The following is a 21,702-nucleotide window of genomic DNA, read 5'->3' as shown; positions in this document are numbered from 1 at the left end:
ATATTTCTTATTGTAGTCTTCCCTTGCTTCAACCCCATGACTTCAGGTGCCTATTCCACATGTGATATCCTAGGAATGCAGATAATTCTCAAGGGTTTTTAGAGACTGTACTCCTTGTGCTGAGTGTGAGTTGTGCTTGGATAGCTCAGTTAGTAGATTACTTGTCCATGAAAGGTACAGTTCCAAAGTTCAGTCCAGTGCACAGTTTTAATCTGTCATGAGGTTTCATCTGTGATATTTCTATGATTTTCTTGTTTCCAAGTAAGCCTCCATTTAAATCTTTTTTGCTGCTTTGTTTTTCTTGCTGAACATACTCATTGGCGCTATTGCTCGAGTTCCTGGAGTCTTCTACTGCAAATATTGTTTCATCTGGGCCAGAAATCGGCATCCTATGAACTCTCACATGGCAGTACGGTCTCTGGCGATCATACCCATGATACACTAGCTTGCCAGGGCCTCAAGGGTTTGACAAGATATACGACCCATGCAATACCTCAGCTGAGCTATGCTAGTAGTTGTCTCAGTTCAGGGATGAGAACTTCTGAATCTCAGAACCTGGAATCAAGGTGAACAGTTTATATCCTGATCACATGCCAGCACAGGCTCCAAGTCACCAATCAACATTATCTGACAGGCAGTCTCCATGGCATCTGTCACATACATAGCTGAAATGGTAACAAACTTTGACCCATCACACTGTTTGCAGTGTGGTTTTATACTGTTTAGCACAAAGTGCTCCATCAACATACATTACGATTACTAACAGCTGCATGGGATGAACATCTGGAATGGACATTGGATATACCCTGCTTGGTAACCCTAATACTCACTAAGCTATAATTAAGGGCTCTCCCCCCTCCTGTTCTCAACAGCTTCATCTTTTGCAGGCTTAACATTTATTATTAATATTTTTTCTAAAATGTAGACAAAAATAGAGTAAACAAAGCATTTGTTAAACTTACTTTAACTTGGTTTTAGTCTTGTGTTCATTGTTATTTACAGTATCTTTATAAAGAATATGGCAAAGAAATGTATAATTTATATAAAAGCTTACCACTGATAAAATCAACCTCACCATCCTTCAGGAGAGATGGTGGCACAGGTACCTCTACAGGTTGAGCATTACCAAACAATAATGGAATCAATGCATCTCCTGGAGATCCAGAAGGTGATTTTAAATACTGGAGAGCACTGAAATATTTTGTCAAACATGTTAATTAACCTCACAAATTTTCTAAAATAACAACAAACAATACAAATTTCTTATACTGTAGAGCTAGTAGTTAATGGAATGCAACTAGGCTTACACAAAGCAAAGTTCTCTATTCTTCTACAACATTGCTCTTATAGTACAATCAATGTGTTTCTGTTCGAAGGCTGTACAGTCCAGAATCAGTATGCTTATCAAGTAAAATCATCATGAGCACAGAGGAAATCATCCGACTGATGCACCAGGTTCAAGATACCCACTTGGTAAAACACAGTGTCCTGATGCATGAAGAAATCCATAACTGCCTGCTGCACATCCTTGTCTGACAGCACTCATCAGCCCTTCAAGGCCTCTTTCAAGGGAGCGAAAGTGTGATAGTCACATGATGAGAGACAGGACCATAGGGTGGGTACTTGGGTGTCTACCACTTCTTATTGTCTGTAATGGACAAGGCTGGCCTCTCAGATCAACTGGCATCTTGTGCTGAATTGCGACCACCACGGAACTTGGCACTCCATTCCACAACAGTAGTTTTTAACAGACATGCTGCCCATACACATTCTTCATTCTCCAATGGATGACTACCAGTGTCTGTCCTTTGGCAGCCAAGAAATGAACAACAGCACATTGCTCCCGTTTGAGCGCATTTGGTAATATCATCACCACAGTTCACATTTCTGCATTTAATGCACACATATTGGAAAGACACAAATGCCACACTAATCCAATGCCTACATGGCAGTACTTATATACCTGCATCAAAGTAGCATTACACTGCATATACACTGTGTAGTGGACTGTTAAGGCAGCCAGTCCACAGTGAAGTAGCCGAAAGGGCACGCGTCAACTCACGTCGTCTGGCGTTAAGTCTGGAACAGGAGTCGTAATGAATGTGATAAAGAAAAGAACGTAGCTACTAGAACACTTAACTTTTATATTGTCCTTTGGTATACAGCATTCTGGATGATACAAGTGAGACTCTATCTGGAGGTACATGCAACGTTACAAATGGTTAATGGCGCCTTGCTAGGTCGTAGCCATTAACTTAGCTGAAGGCTATTCTAACTGTCTCTCGGCAAATGAGAGAAAGGCTTCGTCAGTCTAGTCGCTAGCAAAGTCGTCGTACAACTGGGGCGAGTGCTAGTACGTCTCTCTAGACCTGCCTTGTGGTGGCGCTCGGTCTGCGATCCTGACAATGGCGACATGCGGGTCCGACATGTACTAATGGACCGCAGCCGATTTAAGCTACCACCTAGCAAGTGTGGTGTCTGGCGGTGACACCACACACTGCAGCATTGCCCTCAAGCAGAAACTTTCTGATCACCCATTATATGCTGTCATGGTCTTCAGCCCAAAGACTGGTTTGATGCAGCTCTCCATGCTACCCTATCCTGTGCAAATCTCTTCATCTTCAATTAACTACCGCATCATCCTACATACATTTGAACCTGCTTTCTGCACTCACTCTCGGTATGCCTCTACAGTTTTTAGCTCAAATACTAAACTGGTCATTCCCTGGTCCCTCAGGATATGTCCTAACAACTGATCCTTTCTTTTAGTAAAGTTATGCCACAAATTTCTTTTCTCCTCAATTCTATTCAGTACGTTCTCATTCATTACATGACCTACCCATTCAATCTTAAGCATTCTTCTGTAGCAACACATTTCAAAAGTTTGTATTCACTTGGTATGTTCCTTGTCCACATTCCTCTTCCATACAAGGCTACACAGTCCAGACAAGTGTCTTAAGAAAGGGCTTCCTAACACTTAAATTTATATTCAATGTTAAGTTTCTCATTTTCAGAAACACTTTTCATGCCATTGCCAGTCTACATTTTACATCCTCTCTAATTTGGCAATCAGTACTGTATGAGGCTAAAAAAAACTTAGTCATTGAAAGAGTGAAGCTATGTAAACAAAAAAAGATTTGGTTATCTAGATAAATGCACAAAAATAAATGAAAAGTTATATTTTTGTCTATTGTACTTACTACAACAGCAATACTTAGTAAACAATCACAACATGTGGTAAAATAAAGTGCACATCTTTTCTCATCTTTTTCTCATGAAGTACATTTCAATAAGTTCCAATAACACGAAATTTTACATTCTTATTTTCCTAGTGTTTTTACTGTGAATATTTGTTTCTTTTTCAGAATTTGGTCAGAAAACTGATCTTATTTGCTTCATAAGATGTTATCACTCACTTTTACATTACAAGACAGAATTTCTGGCCAGTATTTATCCTCAAGAGTCAAAATCTGTAATACATATATATAAAAGTGACACACTTCCTACCTTCCAGAACTAACAGTCCCTTCCTTGGGAAGTGGAGAGAGGGACAAATTGCGGAAGATTAAAAGGATGGGCATGTCATCAACATCTCAGGATGAGAGAGACCCACATACAGTAAGGATGATGGAATACAGTATTACACATTTTGCCCCCTGACGGTCAATAAGATCAGAAATTGTGTCTCCTAATTTGTTAGTTTTTTTTTACTAAATTTTCCTTTAGTGCAACTGTCAGTCAGTTTTGCCATTCAAACTATGATTTGTACTGTTATAAATCTTTCACAGAAATTCAACTTCAACTACTGTTAATATAATGGCATAAATACGTCATACTTTGCACTACATGGTCATCATTTGAAGTCAAAAGTAGACAGAGTAAATTATGTGGAGTGAACAGGGAAATCATTACATAGTGAACTACAGCCTGGGACTATATTGAGTTTGAAAGGATGTTATTCCCCAAAATATTCCAGTATAATTGTAAGACCTTTCTGGATTGCAGCTACTTGAGAAATGTAAAAAATAGTTGCTGTGAAGGTTGCAGGTTAAACTAAGTTCACTCGTCCCAACATAGCCAGAATCTTGGGCAGTATTACCGGTACATATTCCTTCAGATGTCAAAGAGAAAGCAACAAACTTCAAGAAAATATAGAAAGCTTTTTAACATTAATGCCTCAACATACTGCCTGTTCTCTCATATGCCAATGCATTAATCTACACTGATTAATATAACATTGATGTGTTGATAGCACATTTGCAGTAGAAAAATTACTGTGACCAGCACTGTACTTATTTTCAACTTCAACCGAGATATCCCATGGAATGAAAACAAGATGAGGTAAGCTCACCCTTAGAGAAAGCATTACAAGCATCATCTAGTATCCTGTAATTCTGCTCCTGGACCTGATAACTGCCTACATTCAGTTATTAAGTGAGTCCAAACTGTTGTGCAGATACATCGCATCCAGATTAAGAAATTCACTGAGGATTTGATCACACAATCCACCAAATAGTGTCGATGTTGTTGTTGTTGTTTTACCCACTGTTCGAACACGTCCCATGGACTTTCTGTGGGGGTTCACAAGTCAGGTGATTTTGGAGACCAACTGAGATTTAATAGGTAGGGGAGTGTTCAGAGAACAAGTCACATATTCATCCAACCCACTGAACTTTCCTGTTGTCTTTATGTGCCTGTGTGAGCAATGGCCATTTGTGATGTGCCCACATCCAAATGTTCACTGCAGCAATTTCCTTCTCAATGCTATCTCACTAACAGATTGGAATGGACCTTCATTCACTGTCTGCAGCAATTCCTGTCAGGTTTGGAAGCTATTTTGATTAACAAGCTGTGAAAGATGTCTCTGGTTCCTCTCAGTTGGGATCTTTTTCTGACCACAATTCTGACATCATGTTTCGTAGCAAAGTGTTTTACACCACTGCTTGTAGGTTGGTTGGAAGACCCAATGCGAAACACCAACAAATCCAGCAACTTCACATACTGTATGGCCATTCACACAGCCAAACAAGATTGACCTTTTTGCCACTCTGTCACATTCTTCCATTTACCCATATTTACAGACAGTGTCCACTTGAAACATTGTCTCGCTGATCACTCCCATCTTATGCTCACACAGAGGCAGTGTGTGTGTAGTTGAGCACATGACTCAATCACTCTGCCTCACTGTAAAGCCTTAAAAACTCATCAGTGTGTGCACACTGAGGTGACAAATTTTTTGTCCAGTGAGCTTATAAAGTGAAGAATAATGGAGGATTGGCTAGAAACACAATGGTTGCTGCTTGGGAGAAAACAACCCAAGACGAGTGAAATCAGAATGTAAATATTGCTGTGCAATGATGAATTTTGCATTTGTAACAACATGAAGTTGTGTTCTATGTTGTGCTCAATACTAACATTAATGAAGATGGAACAAACTAAAGAGAAATTTTAGGCTAGATTTTTTTTTAATTTATCAAATGTGTGAAGTTATGAAAGAATTATTTGAAGTAATCTAGTTAACACAACTTAAAACTGTAAACAAATCCTTTCTTCACTCTGTTTTAGTTTTCTACTTCTTTCACTTTCTGACCTGACTATTTTTCACCATCTCTCTCCCACCTCTGTTACACGCAATGTACTTAGCTTTTCACTCTTATTAAGTCATGCACGATGTTTTAGCAGTAACCTCTGTCTCGCATATTACCCTGTCTTCCACCTTTAAGCTCCCTGCTTTTAAAATCTGGTCTGGTGCAGCCCCCAACAATCAGTCTCTCCTCCTCATACCATCCGGTAAGTCTCCCTTGACCTGAGGTTCTGGGTGACTTTTCCGAACTCAAACCCTTTTCCTAAACCTCTCCTTTTCCTTCAAACTTCTTCCTTCCCTTTCATCACTTCTGCCAGCAGAAGTAGTTACCATCTCCAAAAGGTTGCATATGTAAAACCTTTTTTTTAAATGTGCATTCTCCTACCGGCACTTGATGAGTAGATCTTTTACACAACCAAATGTATCACGTTCTCAAAAATTGATTATATTCATTGTTATAGTAGCTCATGTGGCCATCGTTCCTTCTTATGTAACCCTCTTGTCAGTCTTTGTTGCCATCTGTCTTGTTCAAAATGTAATCTGTTTTCTACCTTATGTGCTAGTCCATTTGTTTATTTGTCTGTATTACCCAGATTAATTACCACTTTGCCCCTGCTTCTTTCCTAGTACTGATTTCCATACATGTAGATGGGTCCACTGTTATATACAAATTTGCATATAACAATTCCATTGTTATTTACAAATTTGCCTGTAACAATTTGTTTTCAGTTCACCACACTGCAGGAACTTCTCTCGATTGTCTGTTGCCAATTTAGTTTTAAATTTGAGACCTATTTTCTTTCCCTTCCTCCACTTACCTTGTTTATACACAATTATTTCCATGTTTTTGTGTGTTCACTTTCTGCCATCTCCAACATTACCTTATTTGCCAATCAAAGTAGTTTACATTTTCTCCTATGATTTTCTCTTTCCATTTACCCAGTTTTTAAAATTCTCTCTCTTTTCATGACTTTCCCTATAGATTTTTTTTTTCCTTTTCCAATCATTTTTCACATCATACAGGCCACTTTTCTGGAAAGAAATTCTCACAAACTCTTCACCTCTTTTTAGCCAATGGCTGTTCTCATGATTTTCGTATGAGTTTCTCTTATTTTTCCAATTTTTTCCTTGCTTTTCTTATATTTTTCTATCTTCTTCCACCATCTGCTGCTCTTTTTTGCCACTCCCACATTTCTAACACTCCAAACCGTCCCTTTTTGCCATGATGAATCCCATCACATACTACACTTTTTTTTTTTTAAAAAAAAAATTTTTTTTTGCACTATCAAAAGTAAAGTCCCACATTCTGTTTCTTGAAACCTCCTTGTTCCTTATAGTTACCCCCAAAGGCCTAACACTGAAAGTCCCTGTTTCTGGATGTAATCCTATTCTAAACCAAACTCCCTTACAGTTTCAAATACAGCAGCCTCTTGCACTTACCAGCTAATCTGTGACCAATATGCCTCATCTGCCAATTTACACTCCACCAGACTTCTCTGGTTTTACAAAATCCTGCAGTTATCTCGTGTTTCCTTGAATGGTATCATCCACCAAGCCAAGTTACAACTGCAAAAATATGCCAGACTTCACCTCAAAAAGCCATCCCACCTTCTCCTAAACCGCCTCAACAGTGGTGTTTCCCTTCCTGTCCCCCTGCAGCTCCCTAAACAGCCACACAATCAACCCTCACTCCTGTCCTACAAACCAAGCCTGAAAAACCCCTTTAACATCCTACAGCTTTCACCACTGCCTCCCAGACCAATAATAGCTCATAATCACAACAACCAGTTACAACAGTCTAAAGCACTCTCCCCTCCTGAATTATCTATTATCCAAGGGTCTCACTTTCAGCCCTAAACCTGCTTTTAATCATGCTGCCTTGGTGAAGAACTTACTTTCCATCACATGTAATGTCAACTGGAGATATCGCTTTGCAGCCCAATCCCAAAACCTTTCCAACAGCAAATCGGACAGTGTACTCTGCCTTGAACAGTTCTGACCGTGATCTCAACTTGATCCACCACCACTTTCTCAAAATCATACCTTACAAGCAGCATTGCTTCGCAACCCTTGCTCATGTCCCTACAACATGACTCTAACCTGTCATCTGCACAACTCCAGGCTCTATGTTCCCTAAAAGCTGATGACTCCATCATTATCCTCCCAGCAGACAAAGGATCTGCCACTGTGGCACTTGACCGACAGGAGTAATTAATTGAAGGTCTACGCCAGCTGTCTGACACCTTTACATACAGCATCTGCCATCAAGATCCCATCCCTGTCATTCAAACTGACCTGCAGTCCCTCTTTAAAACCTCAGGTCCCTCACAAGGACCTTCACCTCAATCCATAGAACTTCTTACCCCACTGAACCACCCCTCCCCCCCCCCCCACCCACCTTTTACCTTCATCCTAAGATCCACAAACCCAATGAACACCTGCAACACATAGAACAAAGACTTCCCTCCCATATTAAAGACACCAAACATTTCCTAGATTACCTGAAAACATTACCTGTCCCACTCCCACCACACAAGTTGCTTGTCACCATTGATGCAGCCTCTTACTATACCAACATACCCCATGTACATGGCCTGTCTGCTGCTGAACATTTTCTCAGTCAGTGCCCACTTCATTTCACACCTATGACATCAATCCTGCTGACCTTAATCAACTTTATACTTACTAACAACTACTTCACTTTTGGGGGGCAGACATACAAACAGATCAGGGGTACGACCATGGGAACCGGAATGGCTCCTTCCTATGCCAATCCTTTCATTGGTTGCTTGGAGGGGGCTTTCCTGGGATCCATAGCCCTTCAGCCCCTCATTTGGGTTAGATATACTGATGACATCTTTGCCATATGGACTCATGGTGAGGCTGACCTGGAACCTCTAAATACCTTCTCCCAATTAAATTTCACATGGTCCTGTTCCAAACCTCACGTCACTTCCCTTGATGTTGATCTCATCCTCACTGAAGGCCGGCTACACATTTCTATCCACATTAAACCTACTGACACACAACAGCACTTACTTTTTGACAGTTGCCATCCTTTCCACATCAAACATTCCCTCCCATACAGACTTGGCATTCAAGGCAAACATATTTGTTCGGATGCAGACTCTGTAGTAACACACTATCATTCTCACCTCAGCCTTCTCTGTACATAATTACCCCACCAGCCTAGTTCAAAAGGAGATTTCCCATGCCATCAAATCCAATTCTGCTGATCCCTCAAAAAAACAACTTTGGAGCACATGACTAGTCACTCAGTATTATCCTGGTCTGGAATGTATTATCAGCTATTTCAAAAAGGCCACGACTCCCTAAAATCATGCCCTGAAATGACATCTTTCATGTCTGAGATTTTGTCCACCACACCTAGAATAGCTTTTTGCTGCCCTCCCAATCTCCACAATATCCTTGTCAGACACTATGCTCCTTCTGCACCCATCTCCCCACATTGTGGCTTCTGGCCCTGTGACCGTCCCCACTGCCCTATTCGCCATTCTGCCACCACTTACACCAGCCCTGTAACTGGCAAAATATATACTATCAAAGAGAGCCACATGTGAAATGAAACTTCATATACCAATTGTTGGGTAAACACTGTTTGTCCTTTTACATAGGTATGACTACAACCAAGTTATCAGTTAGTATGAATGGGCATAGGCAGAGGGTGTATACCAGCAACACACAATATTATGTTGCAAAGCATGCTCTACAACATGACAATCATGATCTTGGTGCCTGTTTCACCACACGCACCATCTGGATTCTTTCCCCATGCACCAGTTACCCATAACTCAGCAAGTGAGAGCTAGCGCTACCACATGTCTATGGTTCTCACCACCCATCTGGCCTTAATTAACATTAATTTATTCTGTCTCAGCATTTCTTCATAGTAAACTATTCCTTTCTTCAATGCAATTTAGTTTTCTAAATCTTTCATTTTCTGACCTATAGATCTATTTTTCACCATCTTCAGGACTCGTGCACAATGTTTTAGCAGTAATCTCTGTCTTACATATTACCCTGTCTTCAACCTTTAAACTCTATAGTTTTCAAATCTGACCTGGTGCACTCCCCAACTGTCAGTCTTTCCTTCTCATCCTGTCTGGTAAGTCTCCCTTGACCCGGGGCTCTGAGTGGCTTTTCTGAACTCAAACCTTTTTCCTAAATCTCTCCAGTCCTTATCCTTCACCACTCTTCCTTCCCTTTCAGCCCTTCTGTTGAAGAAGGAGCCACTGGCTTCGAAACCTTGCATATGTAAAACTTTCTTTTATTTGTGTGTTCTTCTGCAGCCACTTGGTGAGTAGATTGTTTTATCCATCCAGTTATATTATATTGTCAAAAACTGATTATGTTTTCCACCACCTGCATGTCTGAAAATATGTGTGAACTCAAATTTAAAAGGAACAGGGAATGAAAGAGTAAGCTATAAAATCAAAATCTGCTGCTGGGTAACTTTCAGTACTAAGTTGCTCCACCCTATTCTCTGTGACCTGCTTGGGACTTCCTTGGCATGTGTCCACAAAGTGGACAAATCATTCATGTTCAAGCCTGTCCCATTTTTTGATGGCAGCCATCCTGAGGTCATCCAGTGTGTGAGGCAGGCTCCTGTGAAGATACAGCACAGCTTTTAACTGGTCCCATGACGGTGCCTCCTGAAGGAGGGTGTTCAAGATGTGAGTGCAGTGTGCTCATGCATTATCAGTTTGAAAGATGCTGACTGTAGTGATGGATGGACATACAATATGTTGGAGGACCGTGTCTAAGTACTGCACAGCCTTTATGTCGCACCAAATAGCAATGAGAAGTGTCCCAACATCCAGACATGCTAACAGCCATGACAGGCACACCTACCTGTTGTGTCTGTGGGCTGCATGCCTCAGGTGAACATGGATACTAGAGCTCCTTTAAAACAATCATCAGATAACAGACAAAACTTGCACTCATCAGTGAAGAGAATTTGAAACCACTGATCCTGGTTTCACTCTAGTTGTTTCCTTACACATTTTCTTTGCCCAGCATGATGTTAGATGGGTTTGTACAATTGTTTATAATGGATGTATTGAGTTCAAATTGATAGTTGTAGAAATGTGTGGGTTTACATATACCTCCAAAATGGTAGCATCCAACTCTGTTCCATTCACCCTGCAGGACTGATGAGCCATAATGCATTGGTAGCAGACATTACCTGAGGCTGAGGACAATGGATGATCATTACAAGTCAAAACCTCAATGTTTTGTGTCTCATGACAGCAGATGAATGTTGGAACGATGCCATTGTGATAAATATCAATCCAGCATGCTATTTCCCAGGCTGACGACTCTTCCTGCCATAAAATGACAATGTGCACATTGCCCTATCTTAAAATGATCCTTCAATGCAAACTGACTGCTGAATAGTGTGCACAAGATGCACTGTCACATTTGTGACTGGAGACACAGAACACACTACTGAACTCCAATAAGAAACGTAAATTTACTTTTAAATTAGTGGTAGCAATTTCCTGTGGTCAAAGGAGTGTTGAGAAACAGGTTACCAATCAAAATAAAACAAACTGTGCAAGGAGGAGGTGAAAGACATTTTTGAGTAATTTATAAATGTGAAACCCCTCCAGTGCAAATGCAGTATTCTTCACACCCAGTCTTATATCCTCACTAAAACTCTGCAAAACAATGCCATTTCATTTTATTTTTACACAACCAATTTCCTCCTCTTCAAACATCTACATTTAGTGTTCCTGTATATAGGTTTTCAGGATGTTCTAAAAGATAAGATAATAGATTGGGCTCCTCACCTGAATATAAATACTTACTTTTTCATGCGTTTGAAGGTAACATCACTTGTTAATTTTATTATGGAAAATTTCTTTTCTTCCTGCAGTACTATGTTTGATGGGTCATTATTGACACTGACTGAAATATGAGGAGCTGTAAAATCTGCTATAATTCCAGACAACACTATTGTTTTTGGGCCTTCAACAAATCCAACAATATCACCTGGGGACATACAAGTCAAAATTACTTAAGTGTGCCAGTTCAAAAGATGAAGATCAGCAGTATTAGAAAGAAAGCAATATCTAACAAGCAGACCAAAAATGCCTCCAACAGACTGCTTATACAAGTAAATACGCATGTTGCAAACAGCATAAAAAGAGTACCCTAAGGTTGTAAGACTTTGAACATCTTAAATTTATTTTTTAAATTATACTAAAAATTCTCAAGATATTGGCAAGAAATGTTTTGCGAAGTTGCAAGAGGTGTTACTGAATACGGCTAAACAAATTATAGATATTTATCCCCAACACTATGATCTAAACTATAACATACTAAATACATCAGATGCAGATGATGGAAGAACACCAGAGTTCTTGTTTCTTACAATACACGTATCTAACAAGAAGATTTCAATAGGCCTAGAAGTAATCTATGGCAGAATAGAACAATGAGCAGACATTAGATGGTAAAGAGCAGGAATTCTGTCACAGGCTTACTACATTATATATAAAACACGCCTCGAAACATTCCGTCAAAATAAAGAAAATTCCTTCTCCTTGACTGACTACAGAATTACACTAGATAATAAATAAGCAGTATTCTACACATATGAGATTCAAGTGAAATCCGACACTGGAACTATACGAAATATACATGAAGCTGTGGAACAATGCAAAAGAAAATGTGCTCAACCCCAAAACCAAGCACGGCTACTTTATGGAATGCAGCCTGTTGAGTCCTACCACAGTGTGGAATAAACTGTGCACTTTTAGCACATGAAAGGTAAAATATGATGCTCATTTTCAACTCTCTGCAGATGAATTAAACAATCCTTTCACAGCAGCTGTCAACTCCAGAGCTGCAACAAATTTTTATCAGTATCAGGAAAATTGTCAAACCTCACCTGAAGACCCCGAGACAGAACCCAACAAGCAATATGCCGACATGTTGCCATGAAAGCCTCAACAATTTTGTACATTATCATCAGCCACGAGATACCACATTCTCAACAGACATGGTTTTCTTAAAACTTGTTTCTGCACATTCAATAAAGAAAGTAATCATGACAATCTCTTTGGTAGGTATGATTCCGATCTTGTCAATACCATTATTCTAGTCCTTATAAACATCTTAGAATAATAACCTAAACACAACAGGCAACTACAGGCCAATCAGCATGCTCATGAACAGCTGATGAATTTCCTTAAAACTTACATCCATGACAAGTATCAATCAGGCTTCTGAAAACACCGCAGCACAGCAATTACATTCATCAAAGTGACTGACGAGATCTAACATGCCATGGACACATGTAAAAAAAAAAGTCCATGATTTCAATGAAGTTTTGATACTGTTCATTTTGATACACTACTCATTAAAACGAAACAGCAAAATTTCTCTAACAGTGCAGTACTATGGTTCAACAGCTATCGTTCACAGCTCGTGGTCTAGTGGCTAGCATTGCTGCCTCTGGGTTCAATTCCCAGGCGGGTTGGGGATTTTCTCTGCCCGGCACTGGATGTGTGTGTTATCATCATCATCATCATCATCATCATCATCATCATCTGTGACAGTGGCTAGATTGGGCTGTGTAAAAAAACTGGATTGTGTAAAAATCCGGACTCTGTATGGGCACTGATGCCTGTGCAGTTGAGTGCCCCACAAACCAAACAACAACAACAACAACAACAGTTATCTCAAAAATAGATATCTTTTTTCACTCTATGCCAATGACATTTCACACATGCTTCATTCTTGCAGCCAGCACTTATATGCTGATGACATAAAGTTGTATTAAAGTGCCAGACCTAGCTTTGGGCATAAAACCTAGGTCTTAAAACATACTCTAAGCAGTCGCAGTCATATTCACCTCACACTGAAAGTTAATCAACGACTTTCCCTGAAACAGCTCCTCCAATACTTCTTGATGCTCTCCTATTACCATTTAAAAAAACATTACAAGACATTGTCGTAATCTTGGATGAGTGTTGTTTAAAATGGAAAGAACAAAGTAAAGTGGGTTGGCAGGAATCTCTCTCCTGCCTATATCTGATCCAAAAATTAAAAATTTCTACCTCAGACTAAATAAAATTTAGTCCTGTCTTTACAACTGTGTGCACAGCTCGCAGTCTAGTAGTTAGTTTTATTGCCTCTAAATCCTGATGTCCCACATTCAATTCCCAGCCGATAGGAGATTTTCTCCTCTCAGGGACTGGGTGTTTATGTTGTCCTCACCATTCCACATCATCATCATCATCATCATCATCATCATCATCATCATCATCATCGACATGCAAGTTGCCAAAGTGGCATCAAATAAAGAGAGCTGCACTAGGTGGCTGAAGTACACAAGGCAGGGCTTCCTGGCCAATAATGCCATATGATCAATCATTTCACTGCAGTGATGTAGCTTAACATGGTAGAAATAATGAAAGCTCCAGATGATTCGATCCTAACGAATGATTGTGGAAAATCTGTGGCAATATTTGGTTGTTTGATCATATCAGTCATTCCCGTGCTCTCTTAGCTTGGATACAAGAAAACAGACAGACAATGTGACTTTCCTACACTGTTTACTTCAATAATGATGGAAGCTGAAAAAATGAATTAAAATCTGTGCCATGGCCAGGACTTGAACCTGGGTCTACATGCTTACTACGCAGTAATGCTAGTCATTACACCACCACAGCACTATAACTAACATTGCTGCATGAACTACCACAGCCCAATGTCCTACCCAACACAAATTCAATTCACATCTTCAACTTATTTTCCCCTTCTTAAATCATCACTTCAATACCTCTCATCACATATCAAATACATATCACCACTCTATAACTGTAGTACCAGACTGATTTGTCCAGTATTTTTGCATAGCACTATATCTTCTTCGATCTCCTTCTCCATTTCAGCCCACAGCTGTGGAAAAACTACCCTGTAACTTGTGTTTTGCCCAAACCCACACTACATTCAAGAGGAGATTCTAACTTTGTTCATCATCATTGGTATAGCTTTCCTCTCGGAATATGGAGCACTACCTACACAAAATGTGTGTTTTCTAAGTACTAAGAGATATTTCCTCAAAGCACTGTTTCACTGTTACTCTCTATAAAAGACACTGAAAAGTTGTTCAAAACTCACACTGGAAAATGTTTGTGTTGCCTTTTGTCTATTAGGACTAAGCTGATTGAACTGCAAATGCACACCGAGCTCTTTGAAAATGAAGATAAGGCATCTTGGGGAGCTGTGACCATTTGTAATTATGATAAAGAAAGACAATGTATAGGTGAGTTAGTATGTTTTGTTAGGGTGACCTGTTTGAGCCTTTGTCACAGGTCACTCTCAAATCCATACATCTAGTTACTGCAATGTGCAGCTCATCAGCTGGGTGAAGATTCAATTAAAACTCATGACAGATGAAAAGTGTTCTCTGTTGAAAAAACTGTCCAATTCTACAATTATTCTAGTGACATTACAAGTCTTTAAAAAATCCAATGTCACAATCATTTACAAACTATGTTTGTTTGGTGTTGTGTAATGTTAAACACAATTTAAGATTTTGGCCAGTGTGCGATGTGCATAGCCCTACCAAAAATCACTCAAAGTAAAAATCAATCCTTCGCTTGGCAATGAGTCACTGAATCTGTGCCTGGAAATCCTTATTAATGCTGTTGGTAAAGTTCTAGTGGAGCTTAGCCTGTTATGAAATGTAGAGTTTGTATAACAAGCTGTATATGATTGACAAGTTCTTGTGCATCTACACCTATATCTATACACTGCAAACCCCCATGAGGTGCATGGTAGAGGGCACATCCCATTGTACCAGTTATTAGGATTTCTTCCTGTTCCATTCATGTATGGAAGTTCAATATCCAATGTTAGTCCTATCTGGTATGGGTCCCACACACTTGAGCAATATTCTAGGATGGGTCACACAAGTGATTTGTAAGCAGTCTCTTTTGTAGACCGATTGCACTTCCCCAGTATTCTACCAACAAACCGAAGTCTTTGAAACTGCTTTACTTACAACTGAACCTATGTGATCATTCCACTTCATATCGTTACAAAGTGTTACATGCTAGAATTTATATGAGTTGGCCGATTCAAGCAGTGACACACTGATATTATGGTCATGGGACACTCCGTTTTTTGTTTTGTGAAATGCATAATTTTACATTTCTGAACATTTAGAGCAAGTTAATAATCTCTGCACTATGTTGAAATCTTAACACTCTCTGACTGAATATTTATGCAGCTTCTCTAAAATAGTACATCGTTACAGGTAACATCATCATCTGCAAATAGCAGGATTTTACTATTAATATTGTTTGCAAGATCATTAATATACAACATGAACAGCAAAGGTACCAACACACTTCCATGGGGCACACCCAAAGTTACTTCTGCATCTAATGAGGACTCTCCATCCAATATAGCATGCTGTGTTCTCCCTACCAAAGTCCTCAGTCCAGTCAAATATTTCACTTGATACCCTATATGATTGTACTTTTGACAATAAGCTTAGGTGCAGTACTGAAACAAATGCTTTTTGGAAATCAAGAAATCTGGGTGGTTGCCTTGATCCAAAGCTTTCAGTACGTCATGGAGATAAGTGCACGTTGGGTTACACGTGATTGATGTTTTCAAAACACAAGCTGGTCAGCACAGAAGAGGTCATTCTGTTCGAGATACCTCAATATGTTTGAGCTCAGAATATGTTTTAAGATTCAACAACAAATTGATGTCAAGGATATTCGACAGTAGTTTTGTGGCTCACTTCTACTATGCTTCTTATAGACGGGCATTACCTGTGCCTTTTTTCAAGAACTGGGAACATTTTTTGTTCAACAGATCTGTTGTTGTTGTTGTCTTCAGTCCGGAGACTGGTTTGATGCAGCTCTCCATGCTACTCTATCCTGTGCAAGCTTCTTCATCTCCCAGTACTTACTGCAACCTACATCCTTCTGAATCTGCTTAGTGTATTCATCTCTTGGTCTCCCTCTATGATTTTTACCCTCCACGCTGCCCTCCAATGCTAAATTTGTGATCCCTTGATGCCTCAGAAGATTTCCTACCAACCGGTCCCTTCTTCTTGTCAAGTTGTGCCACAAACTCCTCTTCTCCCCAATTCTATTCAATACCTCCTCATTAGTTATGTGATCTACCCATCTAATCTTCAGCATTCTTCTGTAGCACCACATTTCGAAAGCTTCTATTCTCTTCTTGCCCAAACTATTTATCGTCCATGTTTCACTTCCATACATGGCTACACTCCATACAAATACTTTCAGAAACGACTTCCTGACACTTAAATCTATACTCGAAGTTAATAAATTTCTCTTCTTCAGAAACGCTTTCCTTGCCATTGCCAGTCTACATTTTATATCCTCTCTACTTCGACCATCATCAGTTATTTTGCTCCCGAAATAGCAAAACTCCTTTACTACTTTAAGTGTCTCATTTCCTAATCTAATTCCCTCAGCATCACCCGACTTAATTCGTCTACATTCCATATCCTCGTTTTGCTTTTGTTGATGTTCATCTTTCAAGACACTGTCCATTCTGCTCAACTGCTCTTCCAAGTCCTTTGCTGTCTCTGACAGAATTACAATGTAATCAGCGAATCTCAACGTTTTTCTTTCTTCTCCATAGACTTTAATAACTACTCCGAATTTTTCTTTTGTTTCCTTTACTGCTTGCTCAATATACAGATTGAATAACATCGGGGACAGGCTACAACCCTGTCTCACTCCCTTCCCAACCTCTGCTTCCCTTTCATGCCCCTCGACTCTTATAACTGCCACCTGGTTTCTGTACAAATTGTAAATAGCCTTTCGCTCCCTGTATTTTACCCCCGCCACCTTCAGAATTTGAAAGAGAGTATTCCAGTCAACATTGTCAAAAGCTTTCTCTAAGTCTACAAATGCTAGAAATGTAGGTTTGCTTTCCTTAATCTTTCTTCTAAGATAAGTCTTAAGGTCAGTATTGCCTCACGTGTTCCAACATTCTGCGGAATCCAAACTGATCTTCGCCGAGGTCGGCTTCTACCAGTTTTTCCATTCGTCTGTAAAGAATTCGTGTTAGTATTTTGCAGCTGTGACTTATTAAACTGATAGTTCGGTAATTTTCACATCTGTCAACACCCGCTTTCTTTGGGATTGGAATTATTATATTATTCTTGAAGTCTTAGGGTATTTCACCTGTCTCATACACTTTGCTCACCAGATGGTAGAGTTTTGTCAGGACTGGCTCTCCCAAGGCCGTCAGTAGTTCCAATGGAATGTTGTCTACTCCCGGGGCCTTGTTTCAACTCAGGTCTTTCAGTGCTCTGTTAAACACTTCACGCAGTATCGTATCTCCCATTTCATCTTCATCTACATCCTCTTCCATTTCCATAATATTGTCCTCAAGTACATCGCCCTTGTATAGTAGACCCTCTATATACTCCTTCCACCTTTCTGCTTTCCCTTCTTTGCTTAGAACTGGGTTTCCATCTGAGCTCTTGATGTTCATACAAGTGGTTCTCTTATCTCGAAAGGTCTCTTTAATTTTCCTATAGGCAGTATCTATCTTACCCCTAGTGAGATAAGCCTCTACATCCTTACATTTGTCCTCTAGCCATCCCTGCTTATCCATTTTGCACTTCCTGTCGATCTCATTTTTGAGACATTTGTATTCCCTCTTGCCTGCTTGATTTACTGCGTTTTTATATTTTCTCCTTTCATCAATTAAATTCAATATTTCTTCTGTTGCCCAAGGATTTCTACTAGCCCTCGTCTTTTTACCTACTTGATCCTCTGCTGCCTTCACTACTTTATCCCTTCTTCTACTGTATCAACAGATCTATGATAGATTATAGCTAGAAGAGGGGAGGACTCACCTGCAAATTCAGTATACAATCTGACAGGGATTCCATCGGGGCATGGAATTTTGTTCAGTTTTCAACGACTTCAGCTCTTTCTCAACACCAACTTTGGTACCACCAGCAGCCTTCACATATGACCAGAATTTATTTCAATTTTGTGAAATGTCATGTGACAATATTCCGCTATGGTAGTCATTGAAGGTGTCACACATTGCTCTCTTGACAGTCAAATGTCTTTCATTCAGTATCTCCCTATCAATAGTCCTATGCTTTATTTTACAGCTATTATGCAGTAATCTCCGTTTCTTTTGAAGTTATGTAACAGTGACTGTATACCACAGAGGTTCCTGCCCATTATGAACTGTCCTATTATCTATCCAGTGAGTGGTCAACTATTCTTTTAAACTTGAGCCAGAATTCCTCTGCATGCTCCTGACCTGTACTGAAAGTTTCAAGTTCCTCACTGAGATATGGCATTATGATTTTTTGTCTAGTTTACTGAACATATATATCTTTCTGCTTGTCTTAGTTGTCCTTTGTACTTTGGTATCATTGTTGACACAACTGTATCATGGTCACTGATACCAGTTTCGATGTGGACGTCCTCAAAAAGGCTAAGTCTTTATGCTGCCATTAGCTCCAACACATTTCCATCATGAGTGGGGTTCCTAACTACCTGTTCTTGGTAGTTTTCAGAGAAGGCATTTAATTAGGTTTCACAGGATGTCTTATCATGCCCACCACTAACAAAACTGTAATTTTCACAGTTCATTGTTGGATGATTAAAGTCTCCACCAATGATTAAAGTACGGCTGTGTTGCTATGGACTTGTACAGAATGCAACGAAGAGAGATCATAAAACCCAATGGCAGCATTCAGCGAATACCTCTTGAATAGTATCATTGTGGCGACCATTTTATATCCTATTTTGACACATGATGATTCAGTGTCTACATCTTCATTCCACTAGAAACAGTAAAAAGCCAAAGAAATTAACTGAGGGCATCCGCATAGAGTTTTAGACTGCCACCTCTCCTTTATTGATATTTTTTTCACCAAATTCTGACAAAAACTCTCACATTATCAGGATGTCAACCTGTTAGCCATCTTCTGCTCTAGACAAGGACGACAGTCCCTTACATACCTTACTGGAGCACTTTATTTGTTGATGTGTTGTGGTTGACTGCACAACATAAATTATACATACCAATAACAAATGGACATATATTTTCATGCTATTTATACTAATCCATTTTTAATAAAGTAGACATATTGAGCAAGCACATAATCCATAAGGGACAGCAAGAAAACACAATGCCCCATAAATTGTTGTTTTGGAATATAGCTCCCCCCCCCCCCTCTCTCTCTCCTTAACAAGTGAAAGATACTGCTACAAAACAAATGATCTATAATGAATTAACATTAATTTGTGCAATAGTCAGTCACACACAGATGAGTGTAAAGCTAAGTATAAGTTTTTTTTAAAAACCTAAAACATATTTTCCCTACAAGGTGAATACTTTCAAAGATCACTTCCAAAAATATACAATAATAGTGGAAATAGAGCCATGATCAAGTGCATGGATGGATTTGTGATTCTTTTGTTCATTTGTGGGAGCTATATACAACTTAAATTATGATGACAGACGAGTGATTCAATAATGGGCCCAAACAGAAATCCATCTAGCTACATACGCTCCCAATTTAAGTGACTGTGAAAATTAAAATCATTTTCTGTACCACAGAAGATCACAAAAAATAAATAAACTTTGAGTTTTACGATGTCAGGGTCCAAAGGATGAAATACTGATCGGGCTAAAGGGTTAACATTTAGATATGTGTCTTTTATCAATACTGTTTTGAGTCAATGAGTTATTTGGAAACAGTTGCTATTTGGGCATTGGAAATACTAAGCTTTTGCCAAAAATAATGTTAGAAATAATTATATTGCTATCCTATATAATTGTGCATGATACGTGGGGCAAATGTTCATATTAAATACAAGTCCATCAACAATTTCGTATCGAACTACAAGTTATCGGTCTTCCGAAATTACAAGTACGAATTAGAGGCTGGTTGTATGATTTCTTGTAACTGCTGTGTGTTGCAAAGTGATTTCTTTACCCAGTGCGAAGCGTAATAGTTGAAAAAAATCGCACACACACGTATCAAATTCGTGCAGTACAAACTGAGATACATGTTAGTAGTTCATTACCTGTTGAGAAGTATTGGTAATTCTCTTGGCTCGATACATTAAGTTCACAGTCGATGACATAGTGCCCTTTACTAGGAGTAACAGACACCACATCCAGAACTTTAATCGCTGGCTTATCTGGGCAGGTACTCCTCCCTACATCGGCGTCTCCCCTTTGTCGTTCGAATGCAAGCTCCCATTCCAATAAACTAATCTGTTTGTCCACCCACTTCGTTAGTACTTCTTCCATTTCAGGCGATTAAAACCTGATTTTCATATGTACACAGAATATGACATCGCACATAACCTATCTATTTCTTCAAAATTATTAGCATCACAGATTCATGACGAGTCCTCTTATTCTTTAACATCGTTCTGAACAGTGTGTATCAACGTTTTCTGTCGGAATTGATGAATTTTGTACCATTTATATTTTACAAACATTTGCAGACGCTAACAAACAGACAACATTCGGAAGTCATGTCTACCAACAGTGCAACGTCTGCGTCTGCAATCAGTAATCAAACAAGGGAATACAATTTAAAAAATTTTATAATTATTCTCTAGTATTTAATTTACACAAGAACCTATTATGTTAAGTATTTTAATAGATGTGTAGCTAGAGAAAGAAATATTCTCTAAGTATGTTACCATGACGCTGCTTGCAATGCGCTCTACCATGGCCTTCACCTGCACCCCAGATCATGAAATAATAATGCGATCTAGGGTTGCATCTATCGTCTCTCTTGAAGATACCTCGTGAATAATTGTGGAAAATATTTCATAATATTTGTAGATGAATCGACAACTCCACGTTTCTGTTACAGTGTCTTTCTCAAGTACAGACGTGCATATTTTCTTTATTCGTTTTTTTATTGTTAGTAGCTGCAACTTTTCTTCGTCAGTTGCTATTTCATTTATGTTTATCATGTAAATAAGAGCAAACGTTATTCGTCATCGTCAACATTCAGTAGCAAAATGAACTGTTTTATAAACGTGAATCTCGATACTTCAGCCATCAATGCTACACGCAGAAATGTTGATGCG

General features: G+C 39.2%; 1 protein-coding gene across 1 annotated transcript in view; it reads right to left on the bottom strand.

Moving 5' to 3' along the window:
* The window catches only part of LOC126259938 (DNA-binding protein SMUBP-2-like), a 60,376-nt gene extending 39,244 nt beyond the window's left edge, over positions 1-21,132 (bottom strand). Inside the window, exons 1-3 of the mRNA XM_049957032.1 lie at positions 20,677-21,132; positions 11,416-11,599; positions 1,055-1,191 (exon numbers count right to left, since the gene is read on the bottom strand). Of these exons, the coding sequence (XP_049812989.1) occupies positions 1,055-1,191; positions 11,416-11,599; positions 20,677-20,905 (550 nt within the window). The 5' untranslated portion in view covers positions 20,906-21,132. The remainder of the gene's footprint in view (positions 1-1,054; positions 1,192-11,415; positions 11,600-20,676) is intronic.
* Between the last annotated feature and the right edge of the window lie 570 nt (positions 21,133-21,702).

This window comes from Schistocerca nitens, chromosome 5 (assembly GCF_023898315.1).
Source record: "Schistocerca nitens isolate TAMUIC-IGC-003100 chromosome 5, iqSchNite1.1, whole genome shotgun sequence".
Lineage (NCBI taxonomy): Eukaryota > Metazoa > Arthropoda > Insecta > Orthoptera > Acrididae > Schistocerca > Schistocerca nitens.
Note: the sequence above shows the minus strand (reverse complement) of the source record. Positions and strands in the feature narration are given on the sequence as shown.